This window comes from Phoenix dactylifera, chromosome 4 (genome assembly GCF_009389715.1).
Source record: "Phoenix dactylifera cultivar Barhee BC4 chromosome 4, palm_55x_up_171113_PBpolish2nd_filt_p, whole genome shotgun sequence".
Lineage (NCBI taxonomy): Eukaryota > Viridiplantae > Streptophyta > Magnoliopsida > Arecales > Arecaceae > Phoenix > Phoenix dactylifera.
In genome coordinates, this window is record NC_052395.1 from 26,438,902 (window position 1) to 26,460,812 (window position 21,911).

General features: G+C 38.6%; 2 protein-coding genes across 3 annotated transcripts; one reads left to right on the forward strand and one right to left on the reverse strand.

Moving 5' to 3' along the window:
* The first annotated feature begins 809 nt into the window (after positions 1–809).
* LOC120110591 lies at positions 810–1,866 on the forward strand. Its single transcript, XM_039126023.1, has 2 exons — positions 810–1,125; positions 1,564–1,866. Exons 1-2 carry the CDS (start codon positions 893–895, stop codon positions 1,688–1,690), a joined length of 360 nt encoding a protein of 119 aa, XP_038981951.1. The 5' UTR covers positions 810–892; the 3' UTR covers positions 1,691–1,866.
* Positions 1,867–1,970: 104 nt separating this feature from the next.
* On the reverse strand, positions 1,971–20,968 carry LOC103707199 (rab3 GTPase-activating protein catalytic subunit-like). Of its 2 annotated transcripts, none has more exons than XM_039126020.1 (13): positions 20,641–20,963; positions 20,457–20,545; positions 15,433–15,536; positions 8,438–8,610; positions 8,141–8,319; positions 7,645–7,989; positions 7,467–7,531; positions 4,591–4,639; positions 4,350–4,503; positions 3,942–4,026; positions 3,789–3,858; positions 2,855–2,995; positions 1,971–2,728 (listed from the first exon to the last, which is right to left on the reverse strand). In XM_039126020.1, the coding sequence occupies exons 1-13, from the start codon at positions 20,768–20,770 to the stop codon at positions 2,408–2,410; spliced, it is 1,905 nt and encodes a 634-aa protein (XP_038981948.1). In that variant the 5' UTR covers positions 20,771–20,963; the 3' UTR covers positions 1,971–2,407. The 2 variants fall into 2 exon arrangements, with proteins under 2 accessions (XP_038981948.1, XP_038981949.1); XM_039126021.1 differs by having other exon boundaries at positions 2,600–2,712; positions 20,641–20,968.
* Positions 20,969–21,911: the final 943 nt, after the last annotated feature.

A 21,911-nucleotide genomic window follows, 5' to 3' on the forward strand; every position in this document is an offset into this window, starting at 1 on the left:
CCCCTGCTTCTGCTCCTTCACCCCTCACTCCAACATCTATAGCTTCGGCGTCCTCCTCCTCGAGCTCCCGACTGGCAAAACCCCTTCCATGATCTCGTCGAGGAGCACAGCATTGAAATCTCCCGATGGGTCTGCTCGGCGCGCGAGGAGGAGACGAAGCGAGGATCCGATCTCCTCGAGGAACGAGGCCTCGGAGGAGAAGCTGGCGGCTTGTGGGCCTCTAGATCTAGGGTTGCAGCTTGCGGGTCTAAACGGATAATTCGAGTTCGAGTCGGGTCGGATTGGGTCTTTTTGGTAAACGATCCAAAATTGACAAAAAAATGGGTCGGGACGAATCTAGGTCAACCCGATCCGAAAAATAGAACGAGTCTAAATTTAAGACCTAACCTGGCCCCGCGGGTCCTAAAATTCGAGTTGAGTCGGGTCTATGCGGGTCGGGTCGAGACAACCTAACCCATTTGCAGCCTTACCCTTATCTGATAAAATCTTGCCGGATGGCCCTCCTTGTCACATGTAGCTCGCTCCCATTACCTACGTAGCAATTTATATGTATTGGTAACGTATCAAGTATATGTGGGTACTCGAAATTTAAGAACATGAATAGAGAGACACCGACTACAGACCAGCACCCTGCACAGATACCGGCCTGCCCAGTGGGACCACAATGAGCCAAGCTGCAGACAGGCGAAAATCCCTGCCCGGCCACCGATTGTCCAAATTCACCGCAACGTGTTTCCATTCTCCACCAAAGAAGCGAGTGCATGAAGCATGACTCGATGGCACCGCCCAGGAGCCACTCAAATAAGGGAACATTATCCACGCTCAAATAAGGGAATGGGGAGATTGAGTGAAGGCCTTAGAGAGATACGACTTTCCCCAGTGTCCAAGTTCTATGGAAGCTATCCGTTGTCCAAGTCCATCTCTTCCATCTCGCCCATTCCTCAGCGACCATGCACCTCAACCAAGAAGGGGCACGCAGCTGCTCTTCCCCATCAGAACACCCAAACGAAGGTATCCTCTGCGTTCCCGTTCTACAGTTCAAACTCAAGCTCTCAACAATGCTCTCACTGTAGCTGCCAACCCCCCGGCAGCAGGAGGGAATATCTCAGTCCTGATCCCAATCAGGTAAGCACAGCTCTGCATTACACCATGGTTAGCAGGAGGGAATATCTAAGGGCCATTTTAAGAGAACATGATTTGGCTAAAATGCTAAATAAACTTGAGGACCTGTTTTTCTGAACCATTTTACTACTGCATTATAATAGCGGCCTTATATCTCTATATTTGGTATTCTGATAATAATATTACAGGCCGAATATAAGAAAGTTACAATTTCTAGATTCGCATCAGTACAAAAATAACAGCCATCATTAAAGGTAAACTAACAGCTGCTACCATCTTATTACTGGAACAGAAGATATCATGCCAATGTCATTAGGCTGCTTTCAATCGAACAGCAATAAAAACATACCCAATATTTTTCTTTATTTTTTTTATTTTTTTATGTGCTATAAAGCTTTTCCAACTCCTCATATGATGGAGATCTTGTGTCTGACTATGCAGTGCAGTCATGTTATTTATGTTTTGGATTACTAATTTTGTTGTGCCGGGGATGATAAGCAAAGACTTCCAGTCAGCAGCTTCAGAAGCAGAGAAGGCAGCAGAACAAGAAGCAGAAAAGCATGGCTAACAACAAAACCCGAAGATAAAGAAAGGCCAAATTAAGAAAACAACCAGTCCGAGATAAATTTTTAATTCCATGCACTCTAAACTATCTGTCAGTTATGATATTATCATAAGAGAATGATTCTGTAATCGAAATTCCAGAAGCCTCAATAATAGAAATGACTTCAAGAGCTTTAACCATGCTGCAACATTCCAACACCCGACAGCTTTGAGTAGAATTTAGAGAATTTTTCTTGATATAGTCTTCTGTTCTGACCTTTGAGTAGGATTGACCTTCACAAGGGCAGGGTCCAGCAGCGGCGAACACTGATAGATAAGGCAGCATCCTGTACCTGCTCAAGCCTGACAAAAATAGATGCACACTAACTGCTGGGTATGTGTAGTCAAATTTGGTCTGAGAGGAATTTCACAACTTGCAGTAACCAGCAACAAAGACACGTTAGTGGTAACACAGAACCACAGCATGGTCAGATGGCCAAATTAACCCACTGACTGGAACGCTTATACAACAAATGCAGAAGCTTTGCTGAGAAAGAACACAGTGACAGTACATATTTTTTTGATAAAATACTACAGGATGTGTTAAACAGGCTTTGTTAAGTTCTTCATTTTGCTTTCTTTTCATTGATTGGATCAATAAATTAAATCAAAGCATTCATATGTTATTTACAAAATTCCTTTTATGCTCTATGAAATGCAAACTTATGAAAGGAAAAATCTTTTATACAATCATCCAGTCACTGTCGTCCAAAGTATCTGGAGCAGAATTTGACGGAATTGCTTTGGATTTTGGATTCCTTTTAGAAAACAGAGATGCCTTTTGGTCAAACAGTTGAGAAAATACATGCTTATGTTTTTCCTCTGATTTCTTCTCATCCTTTGAGGATCTCTTCCATAATGGTTGTCTGTCTTTGCCAACAAAATTCAGGCCAAATTTCTTTAAACTGCTTTTTGGTTCTACTGGTGTTGTTTCATCTGGCTGCTCCATGATCATGAAAGCTTCTTCTGGATGGAAAATTATTGCCTCTATGGTTTCATATACCTCAAAGAAACATTCAAAATAATTGGTTATTTGTTAAGATGAAACGATCAATCCGAACCACATCAAGACCAAGGACTTACTGCCCTCAAGACTGCAAAATAAGTTTTCAGATAAAATCCAGCATACCTTACAGAGATCATCTAACTTCTCATTTGACAAGCCGCTTTGGTAAGTTGCAATAACATAATCTTTGCACTCGTAGAACAGTTTTGACAAGTTCCCATCCGGAGGAAGCGCTGCTTCTGCTATCAGAAAGCCAGCACAAAGCTGAATATTGTCAAACAAGGGTACTGTCAGTTCCTTTTGAACATAGATTTCAAGCTGCACGGTTAACTAGGTTCGAAACAAATCTGTTAGAATCACAACAAAAATCTCATTTACCACAAACTACTTATGAATCACTTCATTTCCTAAATGAAGGTACATGGTCTTGGGAATGGCTATGCCTAAATTACAATGAAGAACTTGTATTATTGTACGACCTGCTGCATTGGACAGCAAGTGCAATGTGGCTTAAACCTCTGATAATTCCCTTTTCCAAGTACAACACCATTTGTAGTTAAAACTGGTCGATGCTACCTGGCTACCACTGAACAAGTCAGATATAATACAGCATTTTCAAGCTAGTTGGCCCCTTGAAGTCCATGACTTACCCTAGAAAGATTATGATAACTTGGTTCCAGGGATTCAGTTAGTGGTGGCAATTTGCTTACTGTAATATTGTTATGTTATTATCTTGTCTTGTTCAAAACCAATGCCACTAGAAAGTGGAAACTGATGTGAACTGAGTACCGGATCATAGAGCACACATAATTAATTCATGAATTGTAAGGCGGGAATAAAGAGAATTCTTGCAGAAAGTAGGAAGGATAACAAGAAGTAACTTTAGCTTGGGAAATTCACATGACAATAACTACATGGAATCTAACACCAAAGACTATTATTTATTTACTCAGATAGAAATTGTGATAAGGAAGTGGAACTAAAAGAAGTATGAAGTATAACTGGCGTGAGAAAAAATACACACAAAGAAGGGAAGAACTTAATACATAGGACTTACCACAGAGACAAAGAGCTGCTCAAAGAGCTCAGATGGTGGGATGTCCTCCAAGGTGGTTAAGATGCTTTCACTTCAAAATCAAATGGTTTAGACATTATTTCCCGAACAATATTCAAGTAAATATAAATTCCATCAACAAGATTCTGTACTTACACTGCCAAATCCTCATCAAAGAGTGGTGTTTGCTTGACAGCAGGCAATGCTTTGGCAGTTTCCCATAGTTCACGCCATAAATTACCTATAAATGGCTAAGGACGTTTTCACAAGAATAGCTTGTGTACATAGTCAACAACAAACCTAGACCTTCATGAATGCAGTTTATTATGAAACAGACAAGCAGAAGGCAAGGAATCACTCCTTTTTCTTCCCTTCAGGGAAAGAGGTTGCTATAATTATTCTTAGATTTCACAAGATCACTCTTCTTCAATTAGATGAGAATATGCAATTCCTATGAAATAAAGTCATTATATAAAATTTAGAGTATGAGCAATTTTTTTAAGTGATTGTGTAACAATAACTATCACTAATGTGATAAGTTTAATGTCAAAAGGAGAAAGGCACCTTCTTTTTGCATTCTTCCACTTAGCTGACCTCGCCTAGATGAGCCCTCTCCATCAACTGAATCATTAGCCTGACCATCTGACTCCATTGCCCTCCAGTCTGGAGGAGAGTACCATCTTATAAAGTCTTCCAGAATACACCCAGGATTTGCAGCCTGATAGATGATCTATACTTACTCCACGCAGAAAGAAAAACTAACTACAAAACATTAACGCATTGCTGAAATTGATTTTGGACTTGCCTTGAAAGCTTGCATGTCAGAGAGGAGTTTAGAACACCCAGCACCAACACTGAGCATTAGAAGAACAATAAACTATTTAAATTGATTGCAGTAATGAATGTAAGCAAGATGTTGATTTCCCATAAAAAAGTAACAATGGTAAAGAAAATTGTGTGGTATCATTTGCTTACAGTCTTACTATTTCACATATCATGTCTGAGTACATTCCACCACGTTCATCATATTATTGCTCGCCATGTATCTGTTTGTCTTATATCTAACATTGATGTAGTTCATATATTTGTATAGATACATGTAGACAATGTATCTAAAATTACACACATTTTTTTAGAGTCAACAGAAAGCTTTTTTTTAAGTGATTAATTATTTCTAAATATAATTTCCAAATTATATATTTCCAGATTATAATTTATCTGATAACACTTATCCATTAAATAATTAATATATAGTCATTCGTAAGGAAAACAAATTTCATAGTTCTTCAGACAAAATCAAAATCCCATGAGATGGTCAACCTGCGTCAAGGTGGAAGTATAGAATTCTAGATGACTAGTCATCTTTCAATCCAAGTCTTTACCCATCCAAATCGGTTCCGAACAAAACTAACTTAGTATTTTTAAGACATCAATCCAAATTTGTTTTATGGAATTAAGAAAGGATAGAATCTTCACAAATTCAAGACCTCTTTCTAGTGGATGTGATGCTCATGGTGTATTTGTGAATGTCATGTTTTGTACAATCAGTATGATATGCATTAAATTTTTCCACAATCACACTTATTTCATTCTCCATAAATTTTCCATCAACAGGTTCATCTTATATGGCTCCTCAAATACACTCGGTCCCAGGGTCAGCGGAACCGGTACCGGGAACCATATCAGTTGCCCAGCGGCACGAGTTGGTACGGGCCCGCACCGTGCCATGCGAGGCCCATACCAACATAGTAGAAGAGGCGGGGAGAGGAAAAATGAGAGAGAAAAAGAGAGAGAAGGGAGAGGCCGGCGGAGAGCCAGCAGAGGGACAGGGAGCCACCGTGCGGAGGAGACGGAGGTCGGAGAGCCGCCGCGCAAAGAAGACGAAGGCCGGAGAGCCACCGAAAAGCCGCAGAAGAAGAGCTCCACTCCGGTTCCCTGTTTCGTTCGAAATAGGGGCCGGAGGGGGCCCTTTTATTTTTGAGATTTTTAAGTGAAAGTCGGCAATGTGTTTGCCGACTTTCACTCACAAACTCCAAAAATAAAAAGGGCCCCTCCAGCCCCTGTTGTGAAAGTCGGCAATGTGTTTGCCGACTTTCACTCACAAACTCCAAAAATAAAAGGGGCCCCTCCAGCCCCTATTTCGAACGAAACAAGAGACCAGAGTGAGCCCCTCTTCCGTGGCTCTCTCCTCTGCGCGGCGGCTTCCTGGCCTCCGCCGGCCAGCCTCAACCTTTCTCTCGCTTCTTCCTCTCCCTTTCCCTCTCCCTCCCTCCCCCGCTTTCTCTCTCTCTCTCTCTCTCTCTCTTTCTCTTTTTCCTTCGTCTTCTCTCCCTCCGACGTCGGTCTCATTTTCGTTGCCAGAACCGTCCCGGTCCACGGCCTGTACAGCTCGGGATGCCTTGAACCGGGCGGTTTGGGATGGTTCCGCCGATCTTGCTCAGTCCTCTTCCTACCACATTCATCTCGGCATATCTTAGATATTACAAATGCACTCGGATCCAGATTCAGTAGAAAAGTATTTATCATTATTTAAGAAGGCTAACTTTGTAACCACTTATGGCATATGCAAAAGAAACCGCTGAAACTTTCAATAGACAAATATTGTACCGATGAAATTCAGTCGGTAGGATTGCAACTATGCATACACATGATGTATTTGTATCCATTCACATAGACATTATAGATAGATTTATTAAAGATAAAATGTAACTATGTGTGCATTTACTTGCATTGTATCATATCCTAAGACTTGTCAGAAGGCTGTTAGTATTACTAGGTCACAAGAGTTTCTACCTCTGTGTGCATGTATATGCGTGTATTTATCATATGACCTTACCGAACTCTCCAGAGTAGGCAACTGTGAAATCTTCTTCACCCTCAACCCTCAGAAATATTCCATCTCCTAAGTGAGATTAAGATTTCACAAATCACTTTGTCAGTTCGATCAAGTGATAGGAAGCCTGATAAGTGGCTTTCAGCTTCACTGAGTATATTGTTGATTCAAGAGTTTTGCTTCTATATCCAAGATGGTCACCATGCAACTATTGACAGCATTTGCTATCATTCCCTCGCGACCCCAAGGAGGTCCGCATGTTTCCTCCTAGCCTTTCAATCCTCCTCGGTATATTTGCCATATTTTTCAAGCTCATTTTGAGAACTCCAATCAAGTTTGGTTCACAGAGCTTTATGCAGAATTAGCACCTCTTTCACCCATAATTAACAATTCTCTATGCTTTCTCCAACTTCTCTCTTCAAGTATCATGAATGAAAATATGAAGGAGCATGCCCGAGAAAGGATAAATAAAAATTTAGCTTCACCAGATACATACTCTTATGGACTTCTAGTATATATTCTTTTTTGGTACGAGACTGCTGATACATATTCATTTCCTTCAAGCTTTGTATGCCAAAATGCCTAATCATCACATATATCATTACATTATTAGATTTACAAAAAAATGCAGCATCATAAACGAAAATCTGAGGTCATGCTGCCCAAAAGAAAAGAAACGCGCAAAGTGCAACATGTTAAATCAACCACACCGCTCCATATTTGGCAAAAGTCTAATGTTTAATCTAACTTGGATCTAGAACGGATATGAAATGTTTATTGTTTCAAAATAGGGCAGTATGATGTTATTGTGGTCTTTATTAGCTAACTGGAGTCAGCAACATACAGACCTCCCAGTACGCAGCACAAACTCCTCTGTTTCTTTGATAAATTCTTCTGTTAGAACTGGACACTCCTGCAAACGAATATCAGCATATAGATCAAAAAATATCATTTGAAAATTTCAAATCAACATCTTCTAAGTTTTCAAGCAACAAATTACCAGAAATTTAGTGTTCAATATCATACCTGCGTAACTGGGGAGTATACAGGTTCATCAGTTTCTAACATAGTTAAATTTTCAGATGGATGAATAGCACCAAGTCTAAGAACAGACTCTCCCTTGCTGGTTCTAGCATAAATATTATGACTTGGAGACAGTTTTTCCGGAAGATCAGATGAAGCTATACTGTCAAGACTGGCTTCTTTCAGTATAGAATCCAGTGACTCTTTGGCAATAGTTCGGCGCTGTTTCCTGGCAATACAACAATTAATAACTTGTAACTTCTGATGCAGGAGACAGGAATTCAAGTCAGGATCTGCATCTAATGGCATTTGAGGTACCGGTTGTCCTTCTGACCAGAATTTCCTCAGCTGCGGGTATAAAAAAGACAGTTATTGCCAAGAATGGAATGCTAAAGTTTCTTACAAGACTATTCATTCTAAAGGGAAAAAATATGTGAAAAATGCTATCAATTTTACTGTACTTTTTCCAACAATGAGATGAAACAAGCCATCTACTTACTTCAACAATGACACACCGCCAAAATGATGCCATTTTTTGCAGGGATTTAAAGCCCCCAATAATTTGAGACAGTTGGACAACAAAACTTTCTGGTGGTGCACCACGGAGATCCTTAAGCAAACTGGTTGTATGAAGGACCTCTAAGAAATATCCATTATTCCTCAGGGGAAAGTGTTCCTCTGCGGATGTCTTGCAAATATTACAATTAAGTGAAGGATCATAAAGTGACACTGCAAAACTTTTAGGCATAATAAAATAGCAATACAGGAAAGTAGATCATTACTGTCATGAACCTACCTGACTTGAACAGAGAACATATCAAAGAATGGAATTCCTCATCACACTCTTCCTTTTCACGAAGAACTAATGACTTTACGATGGACAAGCTTAAGCCAGTTTTCTCTTTGGTCGGTAAAGGATTTCCAACATGTGTTGAAAGATCATTAATAGATTTAAAATTTTTTCCACTCCTACAGGGGAAGTAGCATGAAACATCAAAACTTGCATAAGAGAGCAAATTTTATAAAATAATAGAAGTTTCAAAGATGGAAAAAAGTCTTAGAAAAATTCGATGTTTCTGGACATGCAAGAGGTAAAGAGTAAAAGACAAGATCATGACGTCTACATATTGTTAGTACTTGGCATGGGAATTATGGCATGAAAATTAACATTATAACCATCATTCAGTACTAAAGGTCAGTTGGTAATTGTAAAAAAGGAAAAGTTCACACAAAACTAGGGAAATGTTTCACTTACCACCATCAGGTGGATGCCAGATCTTCTAAACCCTGTAATCATTAACAATCTTTATCTTTTCCAAATCCTTCTAAACCTTGTTTATCCTAACCACTAGACTGTCCTATTCCTATTACCTGTCATTCAGAATTCATCCTTATTGTAAGATCCGGACTTGTTGACTATGAAAAACTTTTAAAAGTATTTTACTTGCCTTTTGTTAATCTTACTGCTCTTTACAACATGCTACCTTTTGTCCCTTTCTCATCATTTTTAGCTAGAAAAAATCTTTCTCATCCTTAATGGCTTGAAAAATATAACATAATGCAAACTTCACATTACTTGCTAGCCTTATTTCCCTTATTAAATTTCTTTTTTCCTTTCAAATCCTCTATAGTTTTATTTGCACTATTTAAAGCAAGAGTGAATTTTCGTTTGAGCCTCCATACTCAAACCAAAGTATCTTTTTTCTCATTATTGTTGTTATTGTGTCCAATCTGTAGATTGGACTTTCAAATCCTAATAGGAGAAACAATGGTGAAGAACTGCAAACCATCTTGAGTAGAAGCAAAAGATATTTGGGATGGTTGAGTGCAAATTAAATACTAAATATATTCACCATTGTGCCATGTCAATAGCCTATAAACATGGTGCATATCATAGATACCTTATGATACAGATGGGAACCTAAACTCTTGTCTAAATTAATGTAATTCTGTTTGTTCTGTTTGAGAGACCTGTTAAAATAGTTGCAGAGGATGTACAGCATGGTATTTTTCTTTCTATGTGGTTGGAGGATGCGTGTGTCTTGTGTGTCATGAGTGTTTTAAAGGTTGAAACCCTATTACATGGACTTTGTGCAGCTTACTGCATTAGCGAATTGAAAAATTGAAAAAGCTACCTCAAGTTTCACAGTGATGCAGGCTGAAACCTGCAAGTCTTGGCCAAACCAAAAAGATTCAACCAAGGGAAAGATAATCCTAGGATGCCACTCGACGCTACTAATCGCAGATACCACTCGATGTGACCAAGCCATACGCTTGATTGGGAGGAGGATGCCACTCAACTCACAAAAGCAAGAAAGGCTTGTTGGAAAGGAATTCTGAAAAATAACAACTCTCCTTTTCATTTCATTCATGTACCAGTTTTATATGCTATCTTGAAACATCCCTCCAAGCATAGGTAAGACAAAACAGTGCTAAAACACATTGATGGGAGTCTAGTTACAAGTTCCAATATTTAGAAATACCAAGACACTTAGGAAAATGAAACTATGTGCTGGAAAAAGATCAAATTAAATGCACTTCGCTGGGCGCTGCTAGTCCAGACGTGCAGTAGTAAAAATGCCATAACTTTCTCTAGGGATCTTCAAATGGCACGAGATCAGGTGCGTTGGAAACTAGAGGCGTAGAGCTTTCCAATGGTATATGGCATACTAGCTGATTAACCATATATTGTTCCCAGAATTAATTCAAAACCAACTCTGTCATGCTGCCAAGATCAAAGGATGACTCACTAAACACATGAGTCAACTCATGAAAGCAATGAGTCGACCCCCGTTACACATGAGTCGACTCATAAAAGCAATGAGTCGACCCCTGCTACACATGAGTCGACTCTTGAAAGCAAAGAGTCGACCCCTGCTGCTCCTGCATCATTCTCCCCAGCTTGAAAAGAACTCGCCTTCGAGTTGGAATTCAGATCTTCCCAAAGTAAATGATCCAGTTTCTTGAGCTCCTCACTTGAAATCCATGCATCCTCAGAATGTGGCTTTCCTTGCCAATGAACCAAGTATTGTGTATAAGTGCCATGCCGAGTCGTGATAGAACGTACATCCAGAACATCAACAAACTCACGCGAAGAATTAGAGAGGCGGCACTCGAAGTCTTTTGGTTGAAACACAATCTTCTCCTCATCTTCATAATAAGGATAAAGATCACATATGTTGAAGGTAGGACTGATTGAAAATCCTTCAGGCAGTTCAATTCGATAGGCATTTGGACCCAATTTCTTCAGAATCTGACAAGATCCAAACTTTCTCTGTTTCAGCTTATTATAAGTACCTGTAGGAAATCTTTCCTTCCTCAAATATACCATGACCAAATCTCCTTCCTTGAACTCTAACTTCCTTCGATAAACATCAGCTTGTGACTTGTACATTTGAGTAGATTGTTGCAGCTGATGTCGAACTTGTTTATGGACCTCCTTTATGTGCTCAGCAAACTCTTCAGCTTCCATACTCACTTTTGTTTGATTTGGTAGTGGCAAGAGATCAAGAACGTGACTTGGATTTCTGCCATAGACAACTTCGAATGGAGACTTCTTTGTTGATCGACTGGCTGAACTATTATAAGTAAATTCAGCTTGAGGAATAACAAATTCCCACTTCTTTGGGACATCCATCATTGGAGCAGCAATGGTAATGAAGTGTCGGATGAATTTCCTATAGAATGATGCCAAACCATGAAAGCTTCTCACGTCAGTCAGACTTCTAGGCATAGGCCAATCAAGAATAGCCTTTACCTTCTCATCATCCATCTTCATGCCATCTGCACTAACAACATAGCCTAGAAATAAACTTGATTAGTTATGAAAAAGCACTTCTTCAGATTCACATACAACTGGTTTTCATGGAGCAATTTGAAAACATTGGATAGGTGATTCACATGCTGTACACTATCCTTGCTGTAAACCAGGATGTCATCAAAATACACCACAACATACATCCCCATAAAGTTCTTCAAAACTTGGGTCATAAGCCTCATGAAAGTGCTGGGGGCATTTGATAATCCAAATGGCACAACCAGCCACTCATACAAACCATCTTTGGTTTTAAAGGCTGTTTTCCACTCATCACCTTTTCTAATTCGGATTTGGTGATAACCACTCCGTAAATCAATCTTAGAAAACACCTTTGCACCAGCCAACTCATCCAGCATATCATCAAGTCTAGGAATGGGAAACCTATACTTGATTGTAATCTTGTTTATAGCTCTACTATCAACACACATTCTCCATGTTTTATCTTTCTTAGGAGTTAAAAGGGCAGGGACAGCACAAGGACTAAGTGATTCTTTAATCAATCCCTTTTGCAATAAATCAATGATTTGCCTTTGTAATTCAGCATGCTCATTAGGAGACATCCTATAATGAGGCAGATTAGGAAGAATAGCACCTAGAATGAAATCAATTCGATGCTGAATGTTCCGAAGTGGTGGTAGACCAGCAGGAAGGTCAGCAGGAGCTAAGCCTTTGAATCTATCCAATAAGTCTCGAACTTCGTCCGAAACTTCTGTTTCAAGTTTTTTATTTTTTTCTGTAGTAACCAGAGCATAAACAATACCATCTTTTTTGTAGGACTCTTCAAAATCCTTGTAAGATAATAAGCCGATCTGGTTCGAAGAAGGCACACTATTTGGAATGTCTTTTATAGGGGTCAAAACATACTTCACTTTGTTGTGGATAATAGTGTAAGTGTTCTTCCTCCCATCATGATAAGCATTCCTATCAAACTGCCATGGTCTGCCAAGAAGCAAATGACAGGCATCCATGGGCAGCACATCAAAATAAATTTCATCTTCATACTTGCCAACAGCAAACTTTACTTTGCATCTCTGAGTCACCATGATTTCTCCACTCTTTTTGAACCAAGAAACCTTGTAAGGCTTTGGATGGTGTTCACAAGAAAGCTTCAGCTTTTCTATCACTACTTTTGACACCATGTTCTCACAACTTCCTGAATCAATCATCAAAATGCACTTTTTTTCATAAGAAAGACAATAGGTTCGAAAAATGTTATGCTTCAGCCATATATCAGTCTCTTGAACAGTCAGCACTTGCCGGATTACAAGACTTTCCGCATCACAACCACCTTCACAATATTCTTCATTAAGATTAGCCTTTGGTTCTTCATCATAAATTGGCTCTTCATCTTCTTCTTCCACAAGATGCAATTCAGCTTTCTTCTTTGGACATTCATAGGACCTATGCCCAGATTCACCCCACCAAAAATATTTGTTGGAAGTTGAATGAAACTTCCCACTCTCCTTACTCCCTCCACCCTGATGTTGGGTTTATTTTTCAGAGGTAGGAGCCAACTTCTTACCCTTCTCTTTCACCCCTTTTGAGCTTTCACCCTTTCGGTATGAACTCCATTTTATTTTCTCTTCTGCCTTCAATGCCTTTTGATATGCTTCCTCCAGAGAATGAAGCGAATGCATCATCAGCTTGCCTTTGAGGTTATATTTCAGTCCACTTACATATCTGGCCACCAATTGATCATCAGATTCTTGTAAGTTCACACGACTCATAAGCTCGTAGAATTGCTCTATATAATCACCAACAGATTGCTCCACACGCTGATGCAACTGATGGAACTTTGGTAGAGAGTTTGAGAATAATCCAAGGAAGGAAATTTCTCATCAAGCTTCAATTTCATCTCAGCCCAGGTATTGACTCTTGGGATTCCTCTTCGGTCTCTGCTACGCTGATATTGTTGCCACCAGATTAGAGCATGACCCTTCAGCTTCGTAGCCACAAACTGCACCTTTTTCTCATCTGTAAGAAATTTTCAATCAAAGAAAGCTTCTAAAGATGCCATCCAGTCACAATAGCCATCAGCATCAAGTTTGCCATCAAAGTCTTGCACTTGAACTTGGATGCTTCGATCAGTATTCTCCAAAGCACGAGTCAAGTGTTCCATGGACCATTGATCAGCAACACCAGGTTCTAGAACAAAACTGGAAGAAGATGAACGGTTATTTTGGCTGTGGTTGTTGAAGAAGATATTATGTTCACTTCTTGACTTCTACGGCTTCGAGTGAGTGAAGCTTGAATCCGCTGACAGAGTTTATTTACCATGTCTGTCAGTGCTTGATTCAATTCTCTTAATGCAGCAAGTTCAGCTTGCACTTCATCACGCTCCGTATCCCTTTAACGTCATGGAGGATTCCTTTGACGCCGTGGAGGCATTATAGAGGATCCGAAGATACAAAGAGGATCGAACAATTTCGAAATAAAGGACACCACAGCAGAAAAATCTGCTCTGATACCAATTTGATGCAGGCTGAAACCTGCAAGTTTTGGCCAAACCAAAAGGATTCAACCAAGAAAAAGATAATCTTGGGATGCCACTCAACCAGGGGTAGCGGATGCCACTCGACGCTACTAATCGCAGATGCCACTCGATGCGACCAAGCCACACGCTTGATTGGGAGGAGGATGCCACTCAACTCACAAAAGCAAGAAAGGCTTGCTGGAAAGAAATTCTGAAAAATAACAACTCTCCTTTTCATTTCATTTATGTACCAGTTTTATATGCTATCTTGAAACATCCCTTTAAGCATAGGTAAGACAAAACAGTGCTAAAACACATTGATGGGAGTCTAGTTACAAGTTCCAATATTTAGAAATACCAAAAGATACTTAGAAAAATGAAACTATGTTCTGAAAAAAGACCAAATTAAATGCACTTTGCTAGGCGCTGCTAGTCCAGACATGCAGTAGTAAAAATGCCATAACTTTCTCTAGGGATCTTCAAATGGCACGAGATCAGGTGCGTTGGAAACTAGAGGCGTAGAGCTTTCCAATGGTATATGGCATACTAGCTGATTAACCATATATTGTTCCCAGAATTAATTCAAAACCAACTCTATCATGCTGCCAGGATCAAAGGATGACTCACTAAACACAAGAGTCGACTCATGAAAGCAATGAGTCGACCCCCGTTACACATGAGTCGACTCATGAAAGCAATGAGTCGACCCCCACTACACATGAGTCGACTCTTGAAAGCAGAGAGTCGACCCCTGCTGCTCCTGCATCGCACAGGATCCTTGCATGTGATTTTTGTTCAAGGCTTTAGCATAAACTATAGAGCTATGGCATGCAGTCCAGTCTCTTGTTCATCAACATTGCTCAGTTAGGTAACCATCATATCCTCATCTTCCTCACGAAAATGCACTATCAAGAAGCAGAAGCAAGCAAAGTTATCCGTCGAAGAGGAGTAAATGAATGCTCTATATCCTAATATTGTTTTCTTTTATTTTTCTTTTTGAATGTAAAATTAGGAAAGCAAATCAAACATTTCATTAAGTGTTTTTCTTAGGCTGAGATGGCAAGACATTGAATTTAACATGAAAACATGCGGACATATAGTATGTAATGCAAAATGCAAATTACTAAAATAAAGAAAGCTAGTAGCAAAAACAGGAGAAGGGAAAGTTCTGAAAACATCCAAAGCAAAGTAGCATATCTATCAAAAGAGCAGTAGAATTAAGTCATTACATACATGCATACATGCATGCATGCATACATACATGCATGAGTACATACATCAATACATACATAAATAATTGTTATACCAAAAATATAAATAGTGTAAAAAGTGGTGAAAGAAAAGGATATCCTCATATCAATCAATATGAAACTTAAGTCAGTTGTTTCCCATTTTCATCTAGTAATTCAGCTAACGGCTACATATTTCATACTAAATCTTTATAGAATATTCACAGTCATTGAGATCAAATGAAGAACATTTTTCAGTAAAAGGAGCTTACTCAACAGCCAGAGCCAGCTGTTTAATTACAGAAGCTGAAGGAATGGCCAATAGTTTTGATGTGTTTGAGACATCTTTCTCTCTGGTGGAGTCTCTTTCTAAAACCTGACAGTGTAAAAAATAACATTCTAAAATAAGCATTACTTTCCAACTACAGTTCACTGCTCTAGAGATACAATGATAGAGATCAACATGGTTAGTTCATCTATAAGACACCAAAATGAAACAGCAATGGCAGAAGCACCACATAATCAGTTGAGATGCTAACCTGTCAATAATCAAGTTCCCAGATCCATCAGCCTTGCATATAATGTCAAGACTCCAAAGGTTTATAATTATCTATAGGATTAAAGCCAATCTGGCACCTAAGGAATATTTCCTCAGACAGGTGGCAAAATTTTTCCTGTCCCTTTCATTTGTCAAAATGACATGCATGTCCCCACATGTCCCGATATCTCTAAACATCAACCCACTTCCACACACCTGTATCCCCATCTTTCTCTCTCTCTCCCTCGCTCACTCACTCACTCACCATGGTTGAAACTCACTGCAATCTCCATCCTGAAAATCCATTAGAATGTTTAAGAAATGTTTTTGTGGATCATATCTATAATTTGGGAGTTTTTATTTTGGCAGCTTTTAGACACTTGGTTCATTGCTTGAGGCTCTGAAGGCAATTGATGGAATGTCTCAGAGAGACTTTGTTTTGTAGAATAGTTTGATTTTTGGGCATGGTTTGAATGGGAAGTGAGAGAAAGTTATTAAGAAATATGGGGAACTATTATGGGGAATTAAAAATAAAATAATGCAATGCTCAATTCTTTCATTGTGGAGAAAATTTTACCTCCATATCATGTGTTTCATTTATATTTTTTGAGGGATTGGCTGTGTTTGATATACTCAGCTTGAGTGATTAGTTGGTTATTGGCATCCACATTCTGGTTGAGTGGATTCTTTCTTGCTCCTAATACTGTATTTTGTTTGGTGATAATGAGGCCTGTGATGTTTAGTTTAGAGTTGGTTTGATAGGATTGGGGCATGTGATGTTTGTTCTATAGCAAGTAGGGGTAAAAGTGGATCGGATGATATCCGTTCGATCTATTTTCATATCCGAAACTATCTAAATAAGGATAAAAATTTGAGCATCCGACTAATATCCATATCTGTATCCATATCCATTTCTGTCCAAGAAAAATGGATATAGATATGGATAGACAACTATCCAATCTGTAACCAAATATCTAATTCCATTTGTAACCCTATTTAATTATATATAGTACTCGTGAACTTTTAAGAAAAATAAATGACCACATTAACATGCAATTAACTTGATTTATCATCTACTTAGTAATATCTTTATTTTTGAAGCCATAAATTCTAATTATCCGATTTATATCCGCACTTATATCCATACTTTTGGTATCTAATTTGCATCCGTATCTGTGTAAAGTAAATATGGATAAAAATTTTTGCACCCGACTAACATCCGTATCTATATCTATATTCGTCAAACAAAAGAAATATGGATATGGATATACTAGTATCCGATCCATATCTGATCCGATTTTAGCCCTAATAACAGGTGTAGAATGTGGGTGACACCTATTCAATGAATTGTTTCTTAAGAGTTGAGCAATCTTTGTTGTACCAAGGTTAAACGGCTCTTGAGCGGCCCCACTGGTTCTCACAATTGTTCAAATAAGGCCAATGTTGTCAGAAGTATTTGCGCATCCTGTGATGAGTTTTCTAAGGATGTATTCATTTTTTCTCTTTTCCTCCTATTCTTTGAGGGTGCTGAAATTTTAATGGTTGAGTAGTTTTTTAATTTGTTCCGATTGAGTGTGCTTTCTAATTCTGTTATTCAACAGTGTGATGTGAAGATGGTGCTATTCAACAGTTTTGAGGGTGCTTTCTGCTGTCCAAAATCCAACTGTGGAAGATTAGATTATGTAGGTAGTATACATATAAGCATCAATATGTTTGTCCGATCCTTTTATTTTCTCCCCTCCCTTTACCCTTTTCTAAAGTTGTTGATAGCCAGTGTGGAATATCAGCGCGGGACGTTTAAAACCTTCTACTATTTATTTTTCTGTATTGCATTTAAGAATGCCTGGAAGCCAATTTATGAAGCCCTCAAAGCATGTCCTAATTAGTGATAAAATAGTAGTTCCATCTGCTCCTTGAGCTTGAAGTGCTATCTTCTTTTCTTCTTGCTGATGTCATGATGGTGAAAAAAGGTTGTGCTATGTCGAATTGTTTTATTCTTGGGTTCCATATATTGGTAATTTTTAACCATTCTCTATTGAACTTATGAATAACTAAGATATTATATTTGCAAGGGCATGTATGTTTCTATTCTATTCTAAGAAGTTTCTATGTTGAAGGACATTCATGTAATGTTTAATTTTAAAAAAATAACATTTATATTTTATTATCAATTCTGCATATATATTTCCACATTTAACTTTTAATTCCCTTTATATTTATCCTTTCTATGGATGGTTTTTCCCCTATTGCAATGCTTATTGTAGAAATTGTTGAATCAGTTAAATTAACTCAAAGGGAAAGAATTATTGCAAATGAAATTTGGAGAAAGTCACTTAGTATTTAAAGATTTTGACAATTTCTCTGTGGGTATCATTATCATATGCCCATGCCACAAATTGGCATTAGACGTAAACAGACATACCTCTTGAGGATGCTTTTAAGGATGATTTATGCTTTCTTTTGTTTTCCCTCCTATCTTCTTTACTGTAGATGTTCTCTTAATTATATTTATAGCTGTTTTCTTGTACGATAAGGCATAAGCTTCCTTTTTTCTGGTATCCAATTAAATAGTCGTTGCATAAATTTTCTTACTTCTTAGTTTTATATTTGGTATACAAATTAATTTATTGTCCCTTTTTCATAATTCCCTCACATAGCACAGAGCATATGCTAGTTCTTTTGGATAATTAGGACTTTAGCCCTGGTAAAAGTTACCTATGACTTTTGCAGAAAATATACTTAATTGTTTATAGTGATATAAGCAGACACAATATGATGCCAGAAGTCACTTTGACAATATTTTGTGGTTCCCAAAGTTTTATAACCTATCACTAGTAAAAATCCAATAAAGTAGTACAAGTTACCTATGACTTTTGCAAAAAAAATACAGTTAATTACTTATAGTGATATAAAAAGTCGCAACATGATGTCAGAAGTCACTTTTACAATAAAATTATAGAACCTGTCACTAGTAAAAGTCCAATAAAGTAGATTCTAGATAAACAATGGAAGGCAGCGAATTTTAATGACCCTCTTTTGGATGGTTGGTTTGAATAGCTTATGCTCCAACAATTCTTATATACAAAACCATGCCTCTCTCCCAATTAGTAAGACAAATGCTCTAGCTCTTGAATGCTTACAGCTTTTGCGTTAGTTTAATATAAATCTTTTTTTCATGATATCCAAATTCCTTATTCATCTGCTTTTGCATTTTCCATACTAGTTCAACTCTATCAAAGTATTCAGCAGGCCTGTCTGCTATTGCTCACCTCAAAGGAAAGTAAAACTCTCTTGTATCGTCGCTAACAGCTATGGTGTATACTTCTTTCCTCCAAAGAGGTGTTCCATCATTTTTTTCAGCTTCTAACTCACAGCAACAAATTTCTTCATGGAATTGTTGGTAGTAGCATTTTCGGTCTCTAAACTTCCTTATCTTTCCTAATATTCTTTTTTAAGAATACAGTGGCTATTCACCACCACTCAGGTTTGAACCTGAGACATCTCACTTAGAAAGGAAGGTGCCAACCAGCTGAGCTAACAGCTTTAGGTTCCTAAAATAATCTTCTTTTCAAATGAAAAGGTCACTGGACTCCTACACAATATCTTCTTATTCTTAAACACTCACTCAAACTTCAAAATTTGTTGACCTTTAAAGACCAGTCTTCAAGTTAAGGTCTTGTTAACTTGCAGAGTGGCTACAACCTTTCTTTCAAATGGGAGTTACAATTCACGTTACCTCCACTTTCATGAAAATTCCAAATGGAGGCTTAAGAAGTTGAGATAAATCAGAAAAGTAAAGTAGCTGTTTAAGATAACTATCGCCAGCCCATTTACACCCATGCCCAACATTCAAACACAGCATGCACGAATCCAGACATTCACCTACAAAGTTAGACATATATTCAATTGTACCCATAATCCTTTTTACAAAAGATCCCAAAAATCTAAATATGCCAAACATGAGGGTGGCATTCATTGAACAGCATGGCAGTGTCCAACTTCAGTTAACTCTATGTCACAGTAACCAAACCCTTATCGTAATCATAGTTTGAAATATTGAGGCAAAGAAATCAAATGGCCTTTTTGATGAAGTTTAATAGCACTCTTTTCATAAAGTATCTTGCTTGAATAACTATCACACAACTTCCAAGCAGGGCAATGCCACCTATAACAAGCATCCAATTCTGAATCTTAAAGACATGAAGAATACCATCACAGGCAGAATTGATGGAAAGAACTGACGCTCCCCGGTATCACCCAAACCACCATTCAAAAGCAGGGTCAAGAAATGAAAAGAGATCGAGAAATTCATAATGAAAAGAGCGACAAGAGAAAGCTGCGATACACAAGAAAAAAGTGGCAAGAATGATTGTCAGGAAGTTGGTTCCGCCACTACTTCATTTGCCAACCCCGAATAGTTAGGAGACTTGGGATAAGGATAGATGGTTATGGTTGTGGTATGTTGATTCCATAATTGGCTAATTTCTCCGAGACCAAGTGCAGAGGAACCCACGACCAAATAATAGCAAAATTTCAAAGATTGTTCGGTCACACGATAGTATTAATCTATTAAAAGAACACACAACTGAGGAATATAGGTATTATTGAGACACACAACTAGTTCATTATCAAATGTGACAATATAAGCAAAGAAAAAAAGAATCATAATTTAGTTCTAGCAACGGCATATGAGAACTCTTGTAAAAGAAAAAAAAATAACGAAATACTTTTTTCGATCGAAAAAAGATTTAAACAGACCTCTTGTTGGGGTTTATCAGAAGCATCAGATGCAACCGTTTCTTGGTCCGTGGATCTCCTCGGACCCTTCTGGGACTGCCCATTGCTTTCTGCACCAAATTAAACCAAAAAAAACAAGAATTTGTACAAGAAAGCCGATCAAGATTGCCAACAATCAGGTATGGAAGAAAGAGATCAGTCTCACCTCGATCGCTCTTCAAATCGGCTTTGATGTCGGTGAGAACCTTCTCGGCTTTAGCCGCGGCGGAGTGGAAGGCCGTCTTGGCCCTGGAGACGAGGGAGAGATGGGAAAGAGAGGCGGAAGAGGAGTCCATCCGATCCGGAACGAGGATTTTGCGATCGGATCAGATGGACTCATGAGACCAAGAAAGGAAGAAGACGATCGCCATTGGGAAGGAAAATTTAAGAGCGAGAGGGAGGGTCGGAGAAGGCATTTGGAAAATATATTTATTTCTTTGACTTAATATAAACAAATAGTTACAGGGATTGGAAGCATCGATGCGAAAGCATACATGCCGTTATGGACGGATTGATGGAACATCCTAAATAAATTATTCTATTTTATAAGGGTTCGAGGGCTATAAGTAAGCATGCAAATTTGAAGTCTGAACCAGTCCCGTCATGAGGTGTGCCGAGGCTAGTTCAAATATGGTGTTACGAAAATTTTGTACGCGTTACGTTAGGGTGCTATATGTAAGAATGCAAATGTAAAGTTTGAACTAGTCCCGTCAAGAGGTATGCCGAAACTAGTGCAAATGCAGACGTCGGGTTGCATCTTTAGCGCCAAAGTAGGATTAACCTATGCCAATGTTAAGTCTGAACCAATCCCGTCACGAGACTAGTTCAAATATGGTGGAACGAAAATTTTGTACACGCTTTTTATGTTAGGGTGCTAGATGTAAGAATGCAAATATAAAGTTTGAACTAGTCCCGCCAAGAGGTACACTGAAACTAGTGCAAATGTAGAGGTCGGGTTGCATCTTAGCCCTAAAGTAGGATTAATCTTCCTTCACATGAATCTACCATCGGATCATCCACCGTACAAATTTCGAAGTGTTTCTTTTTCCACGCAAAAGATACAACCCAAGTCCGGCCTGGCACTCAAAGTGCTGGAACTGGAACTGGACCGGGCGGCTCGGCAATTGCATATAACCCCTAAGACAATGTTTAGCATTAGATCTATATTTTTCTGCTAGGGTCTTGTATGTAAGAATACCGAATAAGGTTTGAGCTGGTCCTGCCATTTGGGGTGCTGGGACTCCATCAAACATGATACCCTTAACGAACGCCAATAATAAGTACATGTTCTTTATGTCAGGGTCTTGCGTGTAAAAATTCCAAAATAAAGTTTGAACTGCTCCTGGCAATTTGAATGCCAGGACTAGAAGCAATCTTACATATTAACCCCTAATGAATGTTAGCATCAGAGATAAGATCTTTATGTTAAGATGCATT

Bases quoted from the DNA above. Each gene is read 5' to 3' on its own strand.
- LOC120110591 (XM_039126023.1), top strand. From the start codon at position 893: ATGGAAGCTATCCGTTGTCCAAGTCCATCTCTTCCATCTCGCCCATTC. The intron at 1,126-1,563 runs GTAAGCACAGCT...CTGACTATGCAG, and splicing joins TCAGTCCTGATCCCAATCAG to TGCAGTCATGTTATTTATGT.
- LOC103707199 (XM_039126020.1), bottom strand. From the start codon at position 20,770: ATGGACTCCTCTTCCGCCTCTCTTTCCCATCTCTCCCTCGTCTCCAGG. The intron at 20,546-20,640 runs GTGAGACTGATC...AATTTGGTGCAG, and splicing joins CGATTTGAAGAGCGATCGAG to AAAGCAATGGGCAGTCCCAG. The intron at 2,996-3,788 runs GTAAGTCCTATG...GACAATATTCAG, and splicing joins AGCAGCTCTTTGTCTCTGTG to CTTTGTGCTGGCTTTCTGAT.